Source organism: Amphimedon queenslandica, unplaced genomic scaffold, assembly GCF_000090795.2.
Source record: "Amphimedon queenslandica unplaced genomic scaffold, v1.1 AMPQUscaffold_13485, whole genome shotgun sequence".
Taxonomy (NCBI): Eukaryota; Metazoa; Porifera; class Demospongiae; order Haplosclerida; family Niphatidae; genus Amphimedon; species Amphimedon queenslandica.
The window spans coordinates 13,527-32,935 of record NW_003546279.1 but is presented as its reverse complement, the minus strand read 5'-3'; the positions used below and the strand labels follow the sequence as shown (position 1 = coordinate 32,935).

The 19,409-nt window shown below is 34.5% G+C and overlaps 1 protein-coding gene across 1 annotated transcript; it reads left to right on the top strand.

Moving 5' to 3' along the window:
- The first annotated feature begins 515 nt into the window (after window positions 1–515).
- On the top strand, window positions 516–18,206 carry LOC105311902 (cullin-9-like). The gene is made up of 37 exons (XM_019993899.1): window positions 516–1,363; window positions 1,580–2,114; window positions 2,580–2,764; window positions 2,940–3,335; window positions 3,802–4,181; window positions 4,773–5,231; window positions 5,439–5,547; window positions 5,607–5,735; window positions 6,909–7,089; window positions 7,267–7,441; window positions 7,847–7,949; window positions 7,993–8,091; window positions 8,231–8,397; window positions 10,589–10,722; window positions 10,781–10,900; window positions 10,948–11,052; window positions 11,151–11,401; window positions 11,720–11,889; window positions 12,229–12,333; window positions 12,387–12,495; window positions 12,658–12,847; window positions 12,918–13,066; window positions 13,247–13,435; window positions 14,264–14,407; window positions 14,751–14,957; window positions 15,009–15,314; window positions 15,438–15,599; window positions 15,754–15,903; window positions 15,963–16,127; window positions 16,397–16,560; window positions 16,900–16,990; window positions 17,082–17,156; window positions 17,243–17,353; window positions 17,510–17,618; window positions 17,664–17,782; window positions 17,826–17,908; window positions 17,960–18,206. Exons 1-37 carry the CDS (start codon window positions 557–559, stop codon window positions 18,114–18,116), a joined length of 7,290 nt encoding a protein of 2,429 aa, XP_019849458.1. The 5' UTR covers window positions 516–556; the 3' UTR covers window positions 18,117–18,206.
- Window positions 18,207–19,409: the final 1,203 nt, after the last annotated feature.

Here is a 19,409-nt window from a genome sequence, read left to right as displayed (position 1 = left end):
CAAGATGAAGATGATGAACCTCTTTTAGATGTAACTAAATCACATCTAATTGTCGATCAACAAAGAAGAGCTATGGTACCAAGTTCTACTGATGTTAGACGCTGTGCTAGTCGTGAATCAGTTGTTGAATTGTTTTAAATCAGTACTATCATTAAATACATTTTCACCTATTCAACTGCTAGCTTTTCAAAGGATGTCTTATTATAACTTTGTCATTGGTAAATATATTGAACTTATGGTACACTTACATACATGTGCATGGCAGCGAGAGCCATTTTCATGATCATCATGCCACTAGCCAATCATCAATTAGTCTCATCAATGTGGTTGCAAAGAAATAATTACTAAATCTGATTAAAAAATTAATTACAAATAATACTTTACAAATTTACAAACTTACTAATTTAGCATCAAGTACAAATTTACTCTAATATCTATGGTTGCATGCATCCAAATCCAGCCCCACCTTCTTACCTACTGACCCCGCCTCTTCTGACCCACCCACGTTTACCCCACGTGGAACCGGAACGTGCTCAAGAGGAAACCAGAAGAAACGATGTTGCTGAGTCGTTTAAGCTCCTCTTCCGCTCCTTACCAAGGAGAAGAGGTTTTATTAAAGAAAGGTGGCGGGGAAGACGTGAAGTATCTCGTGAGATGGGCCAGACAACAAGAGAATAAGGAGGACGACGCCAAGACGCACGTTGGTACCGTACCTTCTCGTCCCTCTGGTCGGGATATTACTATATGGATGACTAGAGAAGAACTCCTTTCCTGTTGCCCTCACTTAAATTCTCAGTGTAGTCTCGACAGTAAACCCTCCTCTACGACCAGTACTGTAATGGGTGTGTCTGTAGGCGTGGCCTCAGAGAGTACCGAGGAAGAGGATTTTCTTTCGTCAGATGTTACAAATTTAATAACTCGTGCCAAGAGGCTTAATTCTAAACTAAAAGCTAGTAATGGTAGCACTAGTAATGTTAATAGTAGTTCCTCTGTACCTGAGTCCCTCCTTACTAACACTGTTAACATATTATCGACTTATGCTAAGATATCCTCTCTCTCTCATTCCTTCAAACAATCTGGTATCATTGATTTATTGCTTGACCTATTGTCTTCAAGACTACTAGCTGTCAGATCCAGTGCTAGTGATATGCTTCGTTCATTTGCTTGTTATGATCCAGCCAGTAGGTCTTATGTTTTATTGAGGCTGACACAGAGTGAGGAAGAAGACGTTACTTCTGATGAGGGGGAAGGCTCCACTGCTAGTCAGGATATGCTAATGGAACTGTTTGCTGAAACGTCACAAGTTGAAGAAGATGAAGAGGAGACTGATGATGATGATGATGATGATGATTTCATACCACAAGTATGATTGATTGATTATTGTATTTGCTGTTACTATTGTTATTGTTATGTATTAAAGCAACTAGCATATAGGAAGTGCTGCACAGTTTTAAGTTTTAACTGTACAATAATTGCTGCTTTCACGCAATACTATTATGTACATGTACATGTTTGTACCAGGCTTTGTGTTAATTGGCTAATTAATTAGTGATTATCATTTGCTTTTTATTTGTCTTAGGTACCAGTGAAGTACTTACACTCTTTGTTGAAGAATTATCTAAGAGTTACATCTGATCCATCTCCATCATCTTTTACTTCTAATCCACTAGAGGACTTCAATCACTTCTCACTGTTGTTTGAACTCCTTTCTCAGTTATTTGTCATGTTTGGGTGGGTTGAGAGGAACACTAATCAAACCCTGTACAGAGGGAGTTCAATATTCAGCAGTGGATCTTTGAGTGGGAAAAGAGGTGGCATTGTGCCTCATAAATCCCTTCCCTCCACCTCCTCCTCTTTTAAAACTCGCTCAGATTTTGATAGTAATTCCTCTTATTTTTCTTACGTGTCAAGTCGTATTAAACCAGGAATGACAGTTAGATCAAGAGTGAATAGAGGGCTGGTATTTGTGGGAGATATTGGTGAATATGTGAACCATATAGAAGGAATTCCTTTAATTGAAGTGCGCTGGAAAAATATTGGATCAATGACAATGCAGTTTCATGAGATTGAGCTTGTTGGTGGAGACTCTACATTAATGACAAATGGAGATGATTGTGAGTCATCTGTTGCATGTAGTTCATAATGTTTAAATTCTTGAATTGCTTTATTTTTGTGTGTATGTATGTACATGTACTAATGATGTATGATACAAAATTTAGTTACAAAAAATTGGTAGAAGTGCAATGTGTTTTTAAGCAAGGAATATGGTAGGAATGCAATGTGTTTTAACAATGATTATTGGTGTTTATTTTGGTGTTTTGTCAATGGACATATCCCAAATAGTGTACGTTCTTGAGTAATGAGGAGGGAAAGATGTATAGAGGATATGTGTATCCATTAAGGAAATAGAATTATACTGTATAGTGGCAATTTTTTTATTTGGGAAAATCCTTTATAAATGTTAATGCCTATCTGTGTCACTATACAATCAGAGTTGGAGTCTAAAATCAATGCACTTTCCCTATGCATAATTATATGTATGAGGTCTTTCTCATCACTGTACTTTATACTACTCCCAGGTCTTAAGCCCCACCATTCCTATGCTCTGATACTACCCAGTAATGAGAAATATAGAGGAGGAGGAACTGAAAGAAATGATAAAGTATTCAGAGCTCACTGGTGGGAAGTTCTTTGTTTGGTAAAGAAATTACCAGTTAATCATGTGCACGAAATAATCAAAATAACGAAGGACCCTGTATTAAAGGTACATGTCATGTACTGTACTACTACTACATACTATTGCAGTTGTATTGTAACTATACATGCATTGATTGTGTATATTACATCACATCTCATAGTATTATTCTACATATCTGTATGGTATGAATTGAACTCTTAAACATGCCAATATTGTAAAATTTAATGAAATTTATTTTTAGGAATTTAATGATCTCATCACTTATCTTCCTACATATGAACAAATACTAGCTATTGTACAGTACTGTGACACCTCCTGCCCTCAGCTTGATACTCTAATGCTCTCAATTAGAACTGAAGACAAATTCCTCTCTCTTCTGAAGAATGCTTCATCCCAACCACCTCGTCCATCCACTCCTACTCCCAGTATCAGTTACCAGTTATCTCCTCCTTATCCTGAGCCATTCTATGAGGAGGAGGCATCAGAAAAGGATGAGTCATGGTTGGAATCAATTATGGAGAATTCTGAGGTTGATGACGATTACATGTTTTTTCATCATGTTAGTCTTAGTAAAGCTATAAAACTGAAGGACAAGATAGAGAAGAAGTTGCTTAAGAAAGGACGTAAAAGTTGCAGAGTAAGTGAATCCTTTTTTAATGGTGTGGTACCTCCCTCTCCTTACATACTGTATGTATTGTATGTACTGTACTGTGTATGAAGCGTTGCCTCTTCTTTTAGTTTGTTTACTCTAATCAAAAATGGCTATGAGAGAATTCTCCATTTTTATTACATTTTCTAATGCATATACAGTACATGTACTTATGTTAACTTTGAGCTGATTTCCATCAAATTGAATTTTTCTACAAAGTTTTTAATTGGCTTAAAATTGGGCTAACAGGGTCATTGGTCAAATTTTGCTAGGAGAGAACTCTCCATTTTTATTACATTCCTTATGGACATACATGCACTGTACAGTCTGTACCTATGTCACATAAAAATTTTGAGCTGATTCTGATGAAAACTGGATTTGTTATGAATTTTTAAAGTTACATGTACTTAAAATCGGACCAAATTCCCTGTACTATTCTGTCTCTGTTATGTAGTTTGCTGTATATTCATTGCGCAGTCTTAATGGAATAGTGAAGAAGATTGAGTCATCAAGCAATCGCATGGACTGTGCCCTCTCAGGAACTGTGTCACTTGTCCTCAAGCTAATGGCTATAAATAGTAAATCTCCTCTCCTTCAATCCACTGGCCTACAGTGTCTTTATGCTATACTTGGAGGACACTCTCTTCATGAGGGCATACCAATACTGCCTTATGAGACACGCCCACTCGATATGACTGAAGTTATTAGATCATCAATAATCACAGCACTCATCAGTCTGAAAGGATCATCATCTGATTCATTATTGAGGCTAAGGGAAGCAATGGACTGCATCATTAATTACTACAATTTGAATGTTTCTTCAGATGACAAGAGGTAACTATAATTATTATACATGTACATTGTACATGTAAATGTAATGTTCTAACTATGTGTTATGCACAATTAATCATACCGTATATCTGGAAATTTTCGTCTGTATTTAATTTTCGGATGCATGCCTTTGTGCCAAATTAAAATTCATGAAAATTAATTTATTCATGTGTATACCATGTGCATAGTCAAGACACGTGGTACTATCATCACAAAATGGCGCTGCTTTGTTTCTTCCAATTAAAGAATCTCTCCTAGTCTCCTACAGCAGTTGGCAGACAGTCTAATAAGCATGGTAGCTTCTCAAGTAGAGATGCTCTGTGGGATCCTTTACAAAATCTTTAAAATTTCTTGTGTTGTTAATTTTTGGACAGGAACCATTGTATGAAAATAAAAATACATGAATTTTTCTGTCTGAAAATTTTATTCTATGAAAATTACCAGATATACGGTATATAAGTTTCCAGCGATTCTTTTTTTGTATAGCTAAACTTTATCATCATACATTAATTGTGTGATCATAGTTCTTAATTTATTATGCATTAATAATTTATTTTATTTCATATGTACTAAATTGCTAATAATTTTATGTAGGTTATATCTTGATGCCATTCGCTGTGGTCTCTCCATCATATTAACACTCCTGTATTCTGATAATGCCCACCAGTTGTGTACTGATTGGTCGCTTCATGAGCTCATCCGCTCACTTAAAGTGAGTTTCCCTGATTTCCCACTAAAGGACAAGTTGATATCGTTGATTGTATCAGTGATACCGGATGATCCCGTGAACAATCCTGATACAACTGTTGATAAGGAGATCATTCATTTAGTCAAGTTATTGTCGGCATATTCTGGGCACACCTCGAGGAACCCTTTACCAAGGCTCCTCCAATTGTTGGAGGTAGAGGAAGAGAGGAAGAAAGCAAAGGATTCTGATGTTGCTGCTGATGGATGCTCTGTTGTTGAATTGTTTTTACGTCATAGAGGAATTACTCATTTGTCCATTGCCATGAAAACTAATTCTTCACTTCATTTTATGGAAAGTGGTTTAAAGTAAGGAATAGACTATACTTGTTGTACATGTAGGTGAAGACTGTAAATGGGTGTAACTAATTAATAATTGTACGCCATCAATTTCAACCTTTTGCCTAATTTCATGTATTCAAGCATCTATGATCTTCAAGCAACAATCTACATGTATGATGTATAATTATGATGGTGAATATTGATCATTGATATTGTATCTCCAATTCTCCATAGAATGTTGTTAATAGTTATTAATGATGGGTTTGAGTCTGCTTCATTAGCTTGTCTTCAGGGGGCACAGTGTATCATCACTACTGCATTGAGCTCCCGTTTTAAGGAAAAGGTACATGTTGGAAGCACTGCTTGGTCTTGTTGTGATATATTAAATACATATACATGTAGATTACTTCAACCTTTTGGAGTTGCATTAACGGCTTGAAGAAACACTCAGAATTAATCGAGTTTGTTGTGACAAGAAAAATGAATAATCTTTTAATGAAGTCACATATTTACTCTTCAAAGGACTTAGAAGTACAGTCAGTTGTACATGTACTATAGTACTGTATATAACGTTAGCTGTTGTTGTGGGGTCTGCATGTACCATATATCCTTAAATACCGTATAGCGTCAAATTTTCGTGGTTGAAAATTTTCGTGATTTTCGTGACTGAATGGACAATCACGAAAATATTTTTCACGAAATTTAATTTTGATATAAATGTGGGCGTGTCCCATCACGCCTTTTATTTGTTTCTCAGGCACAGGCTGCACAGCTAAGAGTCTCTCTTATAAAGGGAGCCCACCTTTCTTGGTATACGTGATAGCCACGGATACACGAAGGGAATTAATATCGAATAATGCTACCACTCATGTTGCTTCTTCTCCAAGTCCAGCTGGAAGGCTAGCTACTAGCGCGCGGCCACATGGATAAGAGTGGTTTTAATCATCACAAAATTTTATTTAAATCACGAAAATTTTTTAACGAAAATTTACTTGAAAGCAAAAATGTATGAAATCACGAAAATTTGACGCTATACGGTAGAAGCTGGATGCAAATAAACGCAGAGGTAGCAAAAGAATGTACCATAAATCCTTAAATAGAAGCCGCATTCGAATAAACGCCGGGGTAGCAATAGAATTAAACTATAAATATGCAACACTAGCCAAGGAGTGACTCAGTAGTGTAGTGGATAATGCCTGAAGTTCCAGAAGTCAAAAGCATGAGGGTATGGGTTTGAATCCCGCTCTGGGCTGAAGTTTTTTTATTTTTTATATATTTTTTCGAGATCCAAATACCATTTTAGGAAATAGACGCCCAGGCTTTTATTTAAGGAAATACGGTAACTATAAATACGCAAATCTAGCCTTGAAGTGACTCAGTAGCCTTGCTGAAGTTCCTGCAGTCAAGTGCATGAGGTCATGGGTTCAAATCCCACTCTGGGCCAATGTTTTATATTTTTTTGAGGTCCAAATATCATTTTAGGAAATAGACGCCTGGGCTTTTATTTAAGGAATTACAGTACATGTACATATTTTGTTTAAACTGTACTTGTAACTACATGTACATGTGTATGTATATTTAAATTATTTACTTAATAATGGTTTGATTAAAATGGAGATTCAATGTGAAGTGATTGAGGGGGAGGTTAGACTCTTGCTGTGGAAGCTCATCTGTAATTATTGTAAATGGCTAATATTTTTTTAGCTTCTGAAACAACACGAAAAGCTCCTTGAAAAGAGAAGAAGCTCAAAGCAGTCAGTGATATTGAAGAGTCTTCTTAAAGGATTAGTGGAGCATTTGATGACGGAAATAGAAAACGAAAGAAGGTCAAGGTCCTACCCCTGCCTGCCTTACCTGTCATCATTTATCAGGTTTATGTCCAACGGTAAATTTGTGATGTACATTCTGTCTTAATCTTTGTCATCTCCTTTGAAGTACATGTACATGTACGTCTCACTTTATTAATTTATTAATTTGTATTCTCTCTCCCTCTCCTCTCTCTCCCCTCTCCTCTCTCTCCCTCTCCTACCTCCCTCTCTCTCTCTCTCTCTCCCTTCTTTAGATAATGGTGTATTTGTATCAGGTCGTGATAAGTGTTGGGATAGAGTTGAAGTGTCCAGTAATGAGTATCGTAAGATGAGGATGTTGGATGGTGACCTTTCAACACACTGGGAGAGCTCTGGCTCAGAAGGCAGTCACTGGATTAGATTGCACATGATAAAGAATGTTGTTGTTAGGTATGGAACACTATAAGTTCAATGTTCTATGCTTCATTGACTTTGAGCCCACATACGTGTACAATGTACATTGACATGTAGATGTATTAATTTTTTAATACATTAATCAACATAGTTTTTACTGATTTGAGCTGATTTAATCAAATTCAATTTTAGAAATAGCAGTATTAATAAAAAATCTTACACTAAATGTAAATAATACTCTTCAAGCAGCACTAGCATAGCATTTTTACTATTGTATATCATCGTATGTAATGGATAATTTACAATATTTGCTTGATATTCCACTCCTTAACTTGACCTATACACATGATGTAACATGTATCTTACTTTTACATGTACATGTGTATGTCAGTGTCATGGAGCCTGCCAATATGTGGTGTGTCACTTTTTGTTTGATTATAGGAAACTCTCAATTGGTGTCTGTAGTTCTGATTTGAATTACATGCCTCGAGTGGTTGTGGTACAAGGAGGAAAAAGAATAGACAATATGACTGACCTTAATACAGTGAGTGCACTAATGGTATTTTTTATTATTTATCTGCATGTAGGTTAGTATTCCATTCACTCACTCTGGAATGTTTGAGATACTATCAAATTGTGCCAACCATTATCCTATTATTACCATTAGAATCAAGAAATGCCATGAGGTTAGTATTACTCATTCACAATGTACCCAAGCTACATGTACATGTAATAGCTTTGCTATCTACTACATGCAAAGTAAATATCTCTCATATTCCTTTCTTTTTACCTTTCTATTGTTCTCTATTTTTCTCTCTCTCTTAGGGTGGTGTTAATGTAAAGATTAAAGATATATCAGTAGAGGGTACGCAGATGTCTCGTTGGGCATTATTTGGAGGTCTTTTCACTGAACGAACTCAGTTATTTTATGAAATAATGCAGCATTTGTGGACGAAGGAACTTTCAGCATCTCCACTGGCACTCTTCGAAAGGTTAGAAGAGCTGAGAGAGTGGAGTAGAGGATTGTGATATTTTAATATGTAATTGTAAAACCCATCATGCACTAGCAACTTATGGTCATGTATTTGAATAACATACAATGTATAAAGCTTTAATTAGTCTAGGCTTTATTTTGCTGATTTTTCAATTGTTTGTTGTAGAAGTATTTATTTTATTGGCTTAATATGATGGCTTGACCATAGTAATAATGTATACCAACTACCATTGTTCAAAAGCAATTATTCACTGAGATATGAGCTTTTTAAAATATCCTTTTTGCTTTCTGCCATATTACTTCCTGTCGGTGGGTGGGGTTAAATGTGACATCATACAAGGCAGAGATGCAGCTAAATCCATTGATGTATAAAAAGAAATAATCATTTATTCTCATGCTTAGCAATGTAATAGCACTAATTTAAAGATTGGGATCCTTAGCTCTCATTACTCTAAGCATGCCAATGCAAGAAAAACTCAAAATATCACATGTAGATGAATCTTCTTGTTTGCTATTCTGAGTCTTTTTCTTGTAGTTGGATACAATATGCATGTACATGTACCAGCACAACATGATCATTTTGAATATTGAATTTGAGAAAAGGTTTTAATGAATCTGATTAAATTGTTTCTGTGGTGTGAGTGGTAGTTTACTGGGCTGACTTACAATTTCACACTTCAAACAGTATCAGGGCCTCTTGCTTCAAAGGAGGCAGCTTTCTGATGAATGTATCACAAAACCAGCTCCTACTGGAGAAATTAGAATGATACTTGACAATTCATGGATCACTATTGTATGGAGAATATTTCTTGTTTGATTATAAACATGAATATAAGAAGGAGAAAGAGACAGCGCATTTTAGCTTTGATCCTCATCAGATATGAGTGTAAATCAATCTTTCCTTTTAAATATCTGCAACCATCATAGTTCAATAAAAATTTCATTATCTTTTGTCTGTATTGTGGTTGAAACTGTGGTTAACAGTTTACACTGTTAACCACAGAACAATAGAACCAGTGCAACCCATGATACCTTTTACAATCAACTGGGTATAAAAATCCATCTTCACCTCTTCATTAGTAGGTCCTGATATGAAATTCGAGTACAATTTTTGAATGGGTTAAGGTAACCCTGCATTAATTTGAAGTTTTAAAATTTTAAGAGTCAATTACTATAGGTCAGGATATACATTGTATTTGTGGCTGCTTGAGAATAGAACACTGTAAACACACGGTCTTATTGTCATAGCAACATTCTATTAGTTTCCATGGTATTTCATTGAATCTTTGAATTAGTTTTTTATTATCACGAAAATAAGCAGCCGTAATTATATCCCAACCTATGGTACTCAGCAATTTCTGTTCACATGAGCCCTCATTTAACTGTATAATAATAACTTACTAGTTCTATTGTAAAGGTAATGCATTCCTTTCCTTTTGCTACATCTATTCATTGTGGTAAAGTAGTTGTAGCTCTTTAGCTTATACATGTAATTGGTGGTATAACTCATGTAGAAAGTACAGCCATAATTTTTTATAGTACTATTGGATTTTGTTAATGGATGGGCTCTATATCACTAAACGACGCTATAGTTAAAAAGAAGTCTTCACATTTACTTTTGTAACCAAACACATTTTCTTTGGTACTAAAATCTTGAAATATATTTTGGCAAAAATTTCCTTACAAAATATTTGTTCAGATCTTTGCTGATTGGATTTATAGCAATTTCTTGTCATGTCAGTGTAACCTTTTCTGTGTATTTCTAATTCACTGGCACCTCAATAATGTAACTCTTTTGACCATTGCTGTCATTTGATGTAGTCAATTTCAAAACTGATTCATGAGAAATGCACTGTTTTGCAATCCCAGTAGTTCCTCCAGATTTTTAGTTCTCTGACACACTTCACTCTGCAGCATTAACAGTATACATGTAGGCACACTGCAAGTGGATTAGCCAGTTTATTACTTGGTCTAGAATTATGAAAATTGTAATAGAATCTGAACTTTTCATTGCTTGTAATATTTCTGTATTATTTGGTTGTAATTGTTCAGGAGATACTGTGCTTTGCATTAATTCATGGATTTACATGTATATTGAACTACAATCTTTATTCCTCCTGTACATAGTGTACGTCCTGCAACTTTATTACTTTCATCACGGCGCCTTTTTAATTTTTCTTTTCCTTTAGGATTAATTCTGTCATGAATTATGAGCAATCTTTTGCTGATTCCTACCTGTTCACTCTACACTCAAGACAAGCTCTGGGCACTGCCTGTCAGACTGCTTTACTAAATCCTTTAGCTACTCGTCTCACTAGCAGCAGTGAGTACTTAATTATTATAGTATTATTATTATTATTGAATTATTGCTCTTGTACTAGGCTGCTGGGGTCAAGTATTGATCAAATTATTGAGTGAATACATTTCTAATTATTGCCCGACTCCCTCCAGTCCATATAAGGAATTACTGACACACGAGCATTTTATTGATAAAGTCCCAGGTAAGTCTAAATTATGATGTATTGTCTTGTTATGTGGTGCATTTTAGGGAATGCAGAAGTGCTCATTAAATTATCACAGATCAGGAGAATGTGTAGATTATTGGTCAGTGTCTGTAATAGCAAGACTCAAGAGGCTACTGGTGATTCTTCTGGTAAGAACAATAAATTAATAGCATATGATATTGATTGGTAAATGCCATTATGTTATGCTTTTAATAGAAAATAAGACAAATTTTAATTTCTTTTATAGAGTTAGTAAGAATCAATGATGCATTGGCTAAATCATGGAGGGATGCAGTTAGTCAAAAAGTGTCTTGTGTCCTGAACAGGATAAGCTTCACTTCACCTCCTCTTGTTTTGATGACTGATCTACTTTACTTGTATGATAAGATCATTCAAGGAACCAGGGAGTTGTTTGGTAGTCAGTCCTCATTATTCCTCTCTGTCAGTGATGGGTATTGTATTGCCTTTCAAGCTCTAAATGAAGTCAAGAGTGTTAAGGTTGGCACATCTTTGGTTGATATTATGATCTGCTAGCACTTGTACTTGAATTGTCATAATGTTGTAAATTACATGTAGCTGCTTAATATCTTAATATCTAGTGGGTACATTATATATCTGCATGGTGTACATGTATAGTTTTTGAAGCATTGTTACTGTATTACTAACCAAAGACAAGTGTTAGAGTCATGCATAACCTATCAACTGTCTTTGTAGTGTTACAGGCTTGTCTAATGGATAGTCTTGGGTCATTATATTCTACTTTTAAAATACATGTTACTTTATTTGTTGAAATAAGATTCATTGTTTTCTTTATAGTTGTGTGAGATACTGTCCCTCTGCTTCCATCATCTCCTCATTAAAGAGCACTCCTTGGTTCATAGTTCTATCAGTGATACTGTCAGGGAGACTATACTCCTCTCTTTTGCTGATACTCTGGCATTCATTCACAATCTTGATATCAGTAATATCTTTGAGCACTTTTACAGGTATGTTTAAGTTACCATGTAGGGCCGCGGAAAAAAATTTCATGAAAATCACCTTGCAACCTATTCACAAGGAAAATTTTTTTCTTCTACTGACCATTATTAGTATGATAAAAAATTATTTTCATAGATAAAAATTTTTTTTAACTGTGAAATTAGTGAAATTATATCCAAGTGAAATATACCCCTATACCGTATTAGGGAGAGAATTTATGTTAGTTAATAATTATTCCTTAGCTATACCTCAACTGCTTATACTACATGTATCTTACTATTAATTTTAATCTTAGAAAGCTAGTACATTCTGTGTGCTTTATGTTTCGTATTGTGTAATATAATTAGGAGACATTTTAGTGAGCGTGTATTATCAAATCGCTTGTTATCAGTTGCTATGGAACTAAAGGTCATTGAAGCCCTTGAGAATTGCTTTCCTAGTCAGTATCCTCAGTAAGTTTTGGTATTATTGGAGCCTGTTCACTATATTGTTATCATTGTATTAGGCAGATGTTGATTGATCTTAAAGAGTCAGAGAAATTAATGAAATCATTTACACAAGATTACATTGTGGACAGTATTGACTCATTATTGACCAGTGAACATGGCAATATGGTAAGTATATAACTTGAATGATGTTACGAGAAAAATTTTAAAGATTTATCATAATATATTTTGTTTTTATATTTAATAATAGCCCAAATAATTGCATGTTTTAACATTAAAATAAATGATGTCTTATTATTATTATTGTGGTGATACTTTTTTGTACTATAGGTTTCTTCAGTCTCTTCAGATATACTAGAATTATCAGAGAGACTCTCTTATTACAGAACTGAGCAATTACTTACTGTTAATTTATTAGCACCACACAAATGGTCCTTGAAACACAAGCCCCTCCCTCTTCCCCTCCCCCACCACACCTTAAACACATTCATCAATGACTACACTAAATTTTATACATCAAGTGAGCTCATTTTTTGTTTTCAAATCTCTTTACTCAGTTTTTAATTCTATTTCTTATTTTTGATGTTTAGGTTCATTAAAATCTCTTTATTCACATGAAAAGTTACGTCAGATATCATGGACCCTATATGGTTCTGCTACTCTTGTTTATCAAGATTGTCTTAGCATTGATGTATCAACTACTCAGATGATCATATTATTGCAGTTTAACAAGGCAGAAGTAAGTATATGTCATGCAATACACTGTACTTTTAAATTTTAATAAGAATAACGTAATTAAAGTTTAGCCTGTACTTTAAACTTGTAGTAGATGTCATTTGATACAAAACAAATTATAATAATGTACAATATATTTTTAATGCTTTAAACATTAATCTTGTTTAATATCATTGACTCATAGAAACTCACTTACTTGGATTTGCTTGAAGGCACCCGACTACCTTATAAGGAAGTTAATCATGGCCTCACTTTGATGATGCAGAAAGGACAAAAGATTCTCACATCCTCTCATTCCATTAGTACTTTTAAACATACAACCGTATTCACTATCAATGAAAAGCTTATGAAGTCATTAAAAGGGAAAATACATGTAAGTATATGTTGTCTGATGTATTATTATTTGGGGGCAATAGTAAATTAATAATGATACTAGTTATAATAAGAGATCTATTGTAACTATTGTCTTTAAAATGGCTGAGAGAGGATTTTAAATTTTTGATTGTATTTTTTGATACATATTATTGTACATGTCCTTATGTCATATATCACTGGTTTCAATCAAAACTGGAATTTATATGAGTTTTCAACTTGTGTTCAAAAATTGGCCAAGGACCATGAGCTTTAGTCCTAAGTACTATATTTTGTCAAAAATTACTAGGAGAGAATACTCCATTTTTATAATTTTTTTCTGATACATATACTTGTTTTAATGTTGTGTAGCAATTTTGAGCTGATTCCAATCTAAATTTGATTTTTACGGATTTTTAGTTGCTCAAAAATCTGGCCAAAGTTCCTGTACTATAGTATGGGGCCATCAGCCAAATTTTCATTGAAAATAAAAGGAGAGGATTCTTCATTTTGATAACTTTTTCTGATACATATAAATATTCTTATATGTTGTTTTCGACTTTGAGCTCATTCCAATCAAATTGAATTTTTTACGAATTTTTTAAGTGCTTAAAGTTTGGGCCAGTGACAATGGGCTATAGCCCATTGCCATTTCATTGAAAATGGTTTACAAGAGGATTTGCCAAGCTTTTTTCCTGTTCATTATACATGTTCTCATGTAATATTGATTACATGGCCAGTTTTTTAAACTCATGACTAATTTGTAGTTAAATAATTAAATTAAATAGCAATAGTATTATTATTCAAATTTTTGCGTACAATTAATCGACTCCATGTCTGACTTTTCTAGGTATGTGTTCATGGAACTAAGTGGATGGAGGACAGCATTGGTTTGATTACTGTAATAGAGAGGAGGAGATCAGTCATTGATTCAGTTATCATTAGATTATTAAAGAAAGAGAAGACACTAACAACTGATAATCTCATATCTACTGTAAGTCATTGATAGATAAGCATTTAATTTAAATATTCAGCATTCAAACCATATTATCGTATAGTGGGAAATTTTGGAGGGGATTAAATTTGGCATTTTGATAGCCATTTGCCAAAATAAAAATCCACGGGTTTGAGCCATTATACCCATGCTCAATAGCATGTGGCCACAAATTCACCAAATTAAAATTTAGCAATTTGCCAAATTTTAGCCCCTCCAAAATTTCCTGCAATACGGTAGTTTGTGGCTAGTACAAGATACATGTACATGTACATGTACGAATGATTTTGTTATTAATCAAATTACATGTACATACGTGTATGGTCTAATGACACATTTTTAGGTTATTAATGGTTTTGCAAAAGGAGAGTTTGTAGGGATTGCTTATAAGTACAAGCGGTTCAACTGCAGCCATGATAATGTACTGTCAAGGATAGAGTCACTGATATCAAGAGGATACATTAAGCAATACCCTAGCACACCTCATGTCCTTGAGTATATATCTGATACTGTATTGGTCAAGCATGTTAATGTTACTCCACAGGAACTGGTAATTTTAAACTTTTATTAAGTATAATTCTCTCTCTCTTTTTGTTTCTAGGCTAATATCAGGAGTCCTAATGGTCTGCCTCATAAGAGAGGTAGTTCTAGTCCTTTAATAAGCTCCTCAAAAAAGAAAATGAAGCTGAGAAAGGATGAGGAGAAGAAGGAGGGAGATAATGAAAGGGATGATGATGAGGTTCTACTGGTTAATCTTTCATTGGGGACAAGGACTAGAACAATGGAAGACATTAAGACTGAGATCAATAAAGAGGTGGACAGTTTATCTGATGTCATGAAGATACCTTCTGATGTTATTGAAGCAATGCTTTGTCAACTATCTTGGAATAAAGATGTTTTTCTACAGGTACATGTAGAGAGAGGGTGAGACATGTCTTGTACTAACTACATGTACATGTATATGTAGCTTACAAGCACACAAAATTTGTTATCTTTTTTGACTGAAAGTTTTATGTTTTTTATTGCATAGAGATATTTTGAAGATAAGAAATCACTCTTTATTAGTTGTGGGGTGTCTCCAGAGTTGGGGCCTCCTCCTCTTCCCTCCATTCCTGATATTTGTCCAGTTTGCTTCTCTGAATTATCTGAGAGTTCCTCTTACTGGCTCTGGTGTAAACATGTCTGCTGCAAAGTGGGTATTGATAAAACTGCTGAAATTTTTAATGTTTATTTTGTGACAAATTATATCTGACACGTACATGTATGTATGAGCTCCCTACATCTCTAAAAATGTGTTATGCTAATTTTGTTATTTATCCACTTTGTTACATGTAAGTGTTTTTTAGTCATGCTGGAGTACCTACTTGACAGAGCAAGTGATGTCACTAAACCATGCCCTCTCCTGTACTTGTATTGTGAGTGGGTGTAACGCTAAAGTGACAGGAACGGCACTTTTGGAAATTCTTAAGACTAAGGAATCTGAAGTCCTTATTGAAGTATGATTCTATCTAATATTGCTCCTTTACTCATTCTCTGTTTCATTTCTCTATTATAGTATGGTAAAGCATTGGTAAGATCTTATGTTGAATCCAATGGGTTCCTCACATGGTGTCATAATCCAACTGGTTGTGATTGTATTCTATATCGTGATGATGGGCACAAAGACATTACCTGTGGTCAGTGTGGATGGAGCTCTTGTCTCTCATGTACTTTTACTGAAGTAAATCTTATTCCTTACATTAAATAAAGCCAGCAAGGCACAGTCAAACCTGTCTATTCCAGACAGTTGGACACCTTGAGAACCAATTAAAATGTCCTTATTAAAGAAGCGTTTTATTTCAGAGGTTCATTAATACACATTTATATTGTATTGTAACTGCCTTGCATTATAGAGGTGTCTTTATTTTAGAGTGTTCTCAATAGCAATTTGGCTGTATATGTTTCTTAATAATTTTTTGAGATGACTGAAATTATTTTTATGTATTTTAGGCACACCAGCCTTTATCATGCGAGCAGTTAGTAAAGTGGATTGGACTAGGAGGATTTTATGATGGAATGGATGAAGATGCTCGGTCTAAGCATTTAGCAAACATCATATCAAAGAGATGTCCTGGCTGCAATGCACAGATTGAGAAGAACGAGGGATGCCTGCAGTTAGTTACTTTTGATTTGAATTTTACTTTTTGTAATATTAATATATTTACGTTAAGCTTTTTCATTCTTAAATCTAAGCCTGGCTTACATTCGACAAAACAGTCAAAAGTGCATGGGCAATTTGACCTTTTGGCGTAAAAATGCTTTAAAGTTGATGCAAAATTGGTCAAATTTTAATTTTGCGTTCAATTGTGTTGCGTTTTATGGCAAGTGTAAACCAGGCTTAAAGGCCATGTGCTATAGTCTGCATGATATTGTCCAAAATTTGCCCTGAATATACCTCAAGTTTTTCACACTAGATTTCCATATTACAATTGTTTTGATGTTTCTGTTTATAGTATGAAGTGTAATTGTGGACATCACTTTTGCTGGAGGTGCATGAATTCCTGGCAACCAACTCACACTGACTATTTCAAGTGCTCTGCCAAAGTATACGATATCATACCAGCTCTTACTGTATTAGTATTACACATAATTATTATACTAAAATATTTTTATCCAACATTAAACCACACTACAGGTCAATGAATCAGTTGAAGACTCTAAAAAGTTTGTTGACTGTAATCAACGTTGTGTAGGATACCATAAATCAAAGGTACCTAAATCTGTTGTTTAGTATAATTACAAAAGCATGTATGAGTGAGTACAGCATAGTGGGATGTAAACTGTCTTTTTTTATAGTTAACTATTCAAAATCTTCAACTGCAAGTAAAAAAGATTAGTGAGTCAACTTCTTTGAAGACTCTCTCCACTGTGAATGATGCTTGTCTTCTCTTACAGCAATCTTACAAGGTATTTATACAGTCAATGAGCTATTTTGCTTGCCATTGTATCAAGCATGGTTTATAGCTGCCAACTAATTTTTACAAAGGTCAAATTGCCCACAAAATTTTTTTAGATTGCAATTCATACTGTTTTTGTGTTTAATACTGTGTTATTCTTATACAGGTACTTTTATATTCGTGTATTGTTGAATATTTCAGTGAGAGTGGCTCTTATGTGAGCTTTTTGACCTCATCCCTTGAAGCTAATGTAATAACTCTTCGACGCTCCTTAGGTAACCTCTAATCATTTTATATTATTATTTTGTTTGTATTAATAGAGAATATATTTTCACATGTTCCTTCTCAATCGCTTAAAGACACACGCCTCTCACTGAATGATGGTTTGATTAATAGAGTAGCTATACTAAAGAACAAGTTATTGACTTGCTCTGATCAGGTAGGACATCTAACATATATAGATGCAAGTTGATTGTTGCTAGTATTTGAAGTTAGGTCACATAGCTCCTGAACCTGTTCTGCCTGAGAAAGTAAAAGATATTAATACTAGCCCAGCTCATCACTGGTAAGTATAGCAGTAGGTATGCTTCCATGAGTCACTCTGTTATACTAATAGTAACAGGAATGACCATTCTCATCATTCTGATTCATGGCATCCGTGGGATGATGATAGTGACGATGACTATTATGATGATGACTATGATGATGATCATTATTGTTATGGCTCTGACTATGATGATTTTAATGATTTTGATTCTGATTTTTCTTATTAACTATCTTCACAAAACTTAAATATTATATCAATAGTTATTATTGTGTTTTTTTCTAAATATAATTTTGTTATCAGGATCTATAATAAAAAATACTGTATAGATATATTCACAGCCCCACCCATTGTTCATCCCGGCTAGGTGAACCTCGCCCTGTTACAAGATTTTAATTCATATTTTTAGTGATTGGAGGCCAAGGCCACTCATTCTGGGTTCTCGAGACCATACAAATACCTTAATGGAACTATGGCCACTAGATCTAGCCAAACTTGTTTAGGTACAGGTAGAGCTACTAGTATTGTTTAGCCATTTTGAGTTACAATTTACTTGTAATATATAGATATTGGTGATTTGATTGATGTTATTGACTTATTGAAGAAATGTGGCTTTCAAGGAACAAAGTGGCAAGAGCTGGGACTGAGACTAGGACTACTGAAAACTACACTGGATGCCATTGAAATGAAGTACCGTGGAGATGTGTATCACTGTCAAACAGAGTGCCTCTCCCATTGGTTACGTAGAGTTGATAATGTTGACAGTAGAGGAGGAGCCAACTTGGACTCACTGTCAGATGCTCTACAATGTATGAATGAAACTGCTGTAGCTGAGAAGTTAAGTGAGTCAATCATAACTGTATGTAGCTATAATCATTGTACTTTCTCTCATAGAACATCATTTTCTTATTGATATTTTTAAAAATCGTCGTACTGTCCTGTCTCAGTCTCTTTGTGATTCTGTTGGTATTGCTTGGTTACTTTATGCCGAGCATATGTTAACACAAGAAGCAGTTAGTAGAGTGGTGTCAGCTAGTCCCTCTATTCCTAATCAACGTGAGACTCTATTAACTGCTGTCAAAGAAGCTGTTCAAACTGATCCCAACAGTTTACATACATTTGCTAAAGTGTTGTGTACAATAAGCACTAATGTATCACTAGGACAAACTATACTGGATGATATTAGTGAGTATGATAATAATGATAATAACCACTGTGCATTCTTAATGTTGTGTTAATTAACAATTTTGCATTTAGGTAAATATTTTCCTACTCCTGAAGTTGGAGTAGTTCCAGAGACTATTAAAGACCATGTAGTTCTACAAGGTAATAAAATGTTGATGATACGGTATTAATACATATACTAATAAAACTAAGATACCAAGTAATGCACAATCTGGAACATATCAATAAAATAAATTTTATTTTCATTTCATAGGCACATCTCCTTCTGATGCAGCAGTTGCTACTAATTCATCTTCACAAACTTTATCACCTCAAGGTATGCACCATTACAAAACAA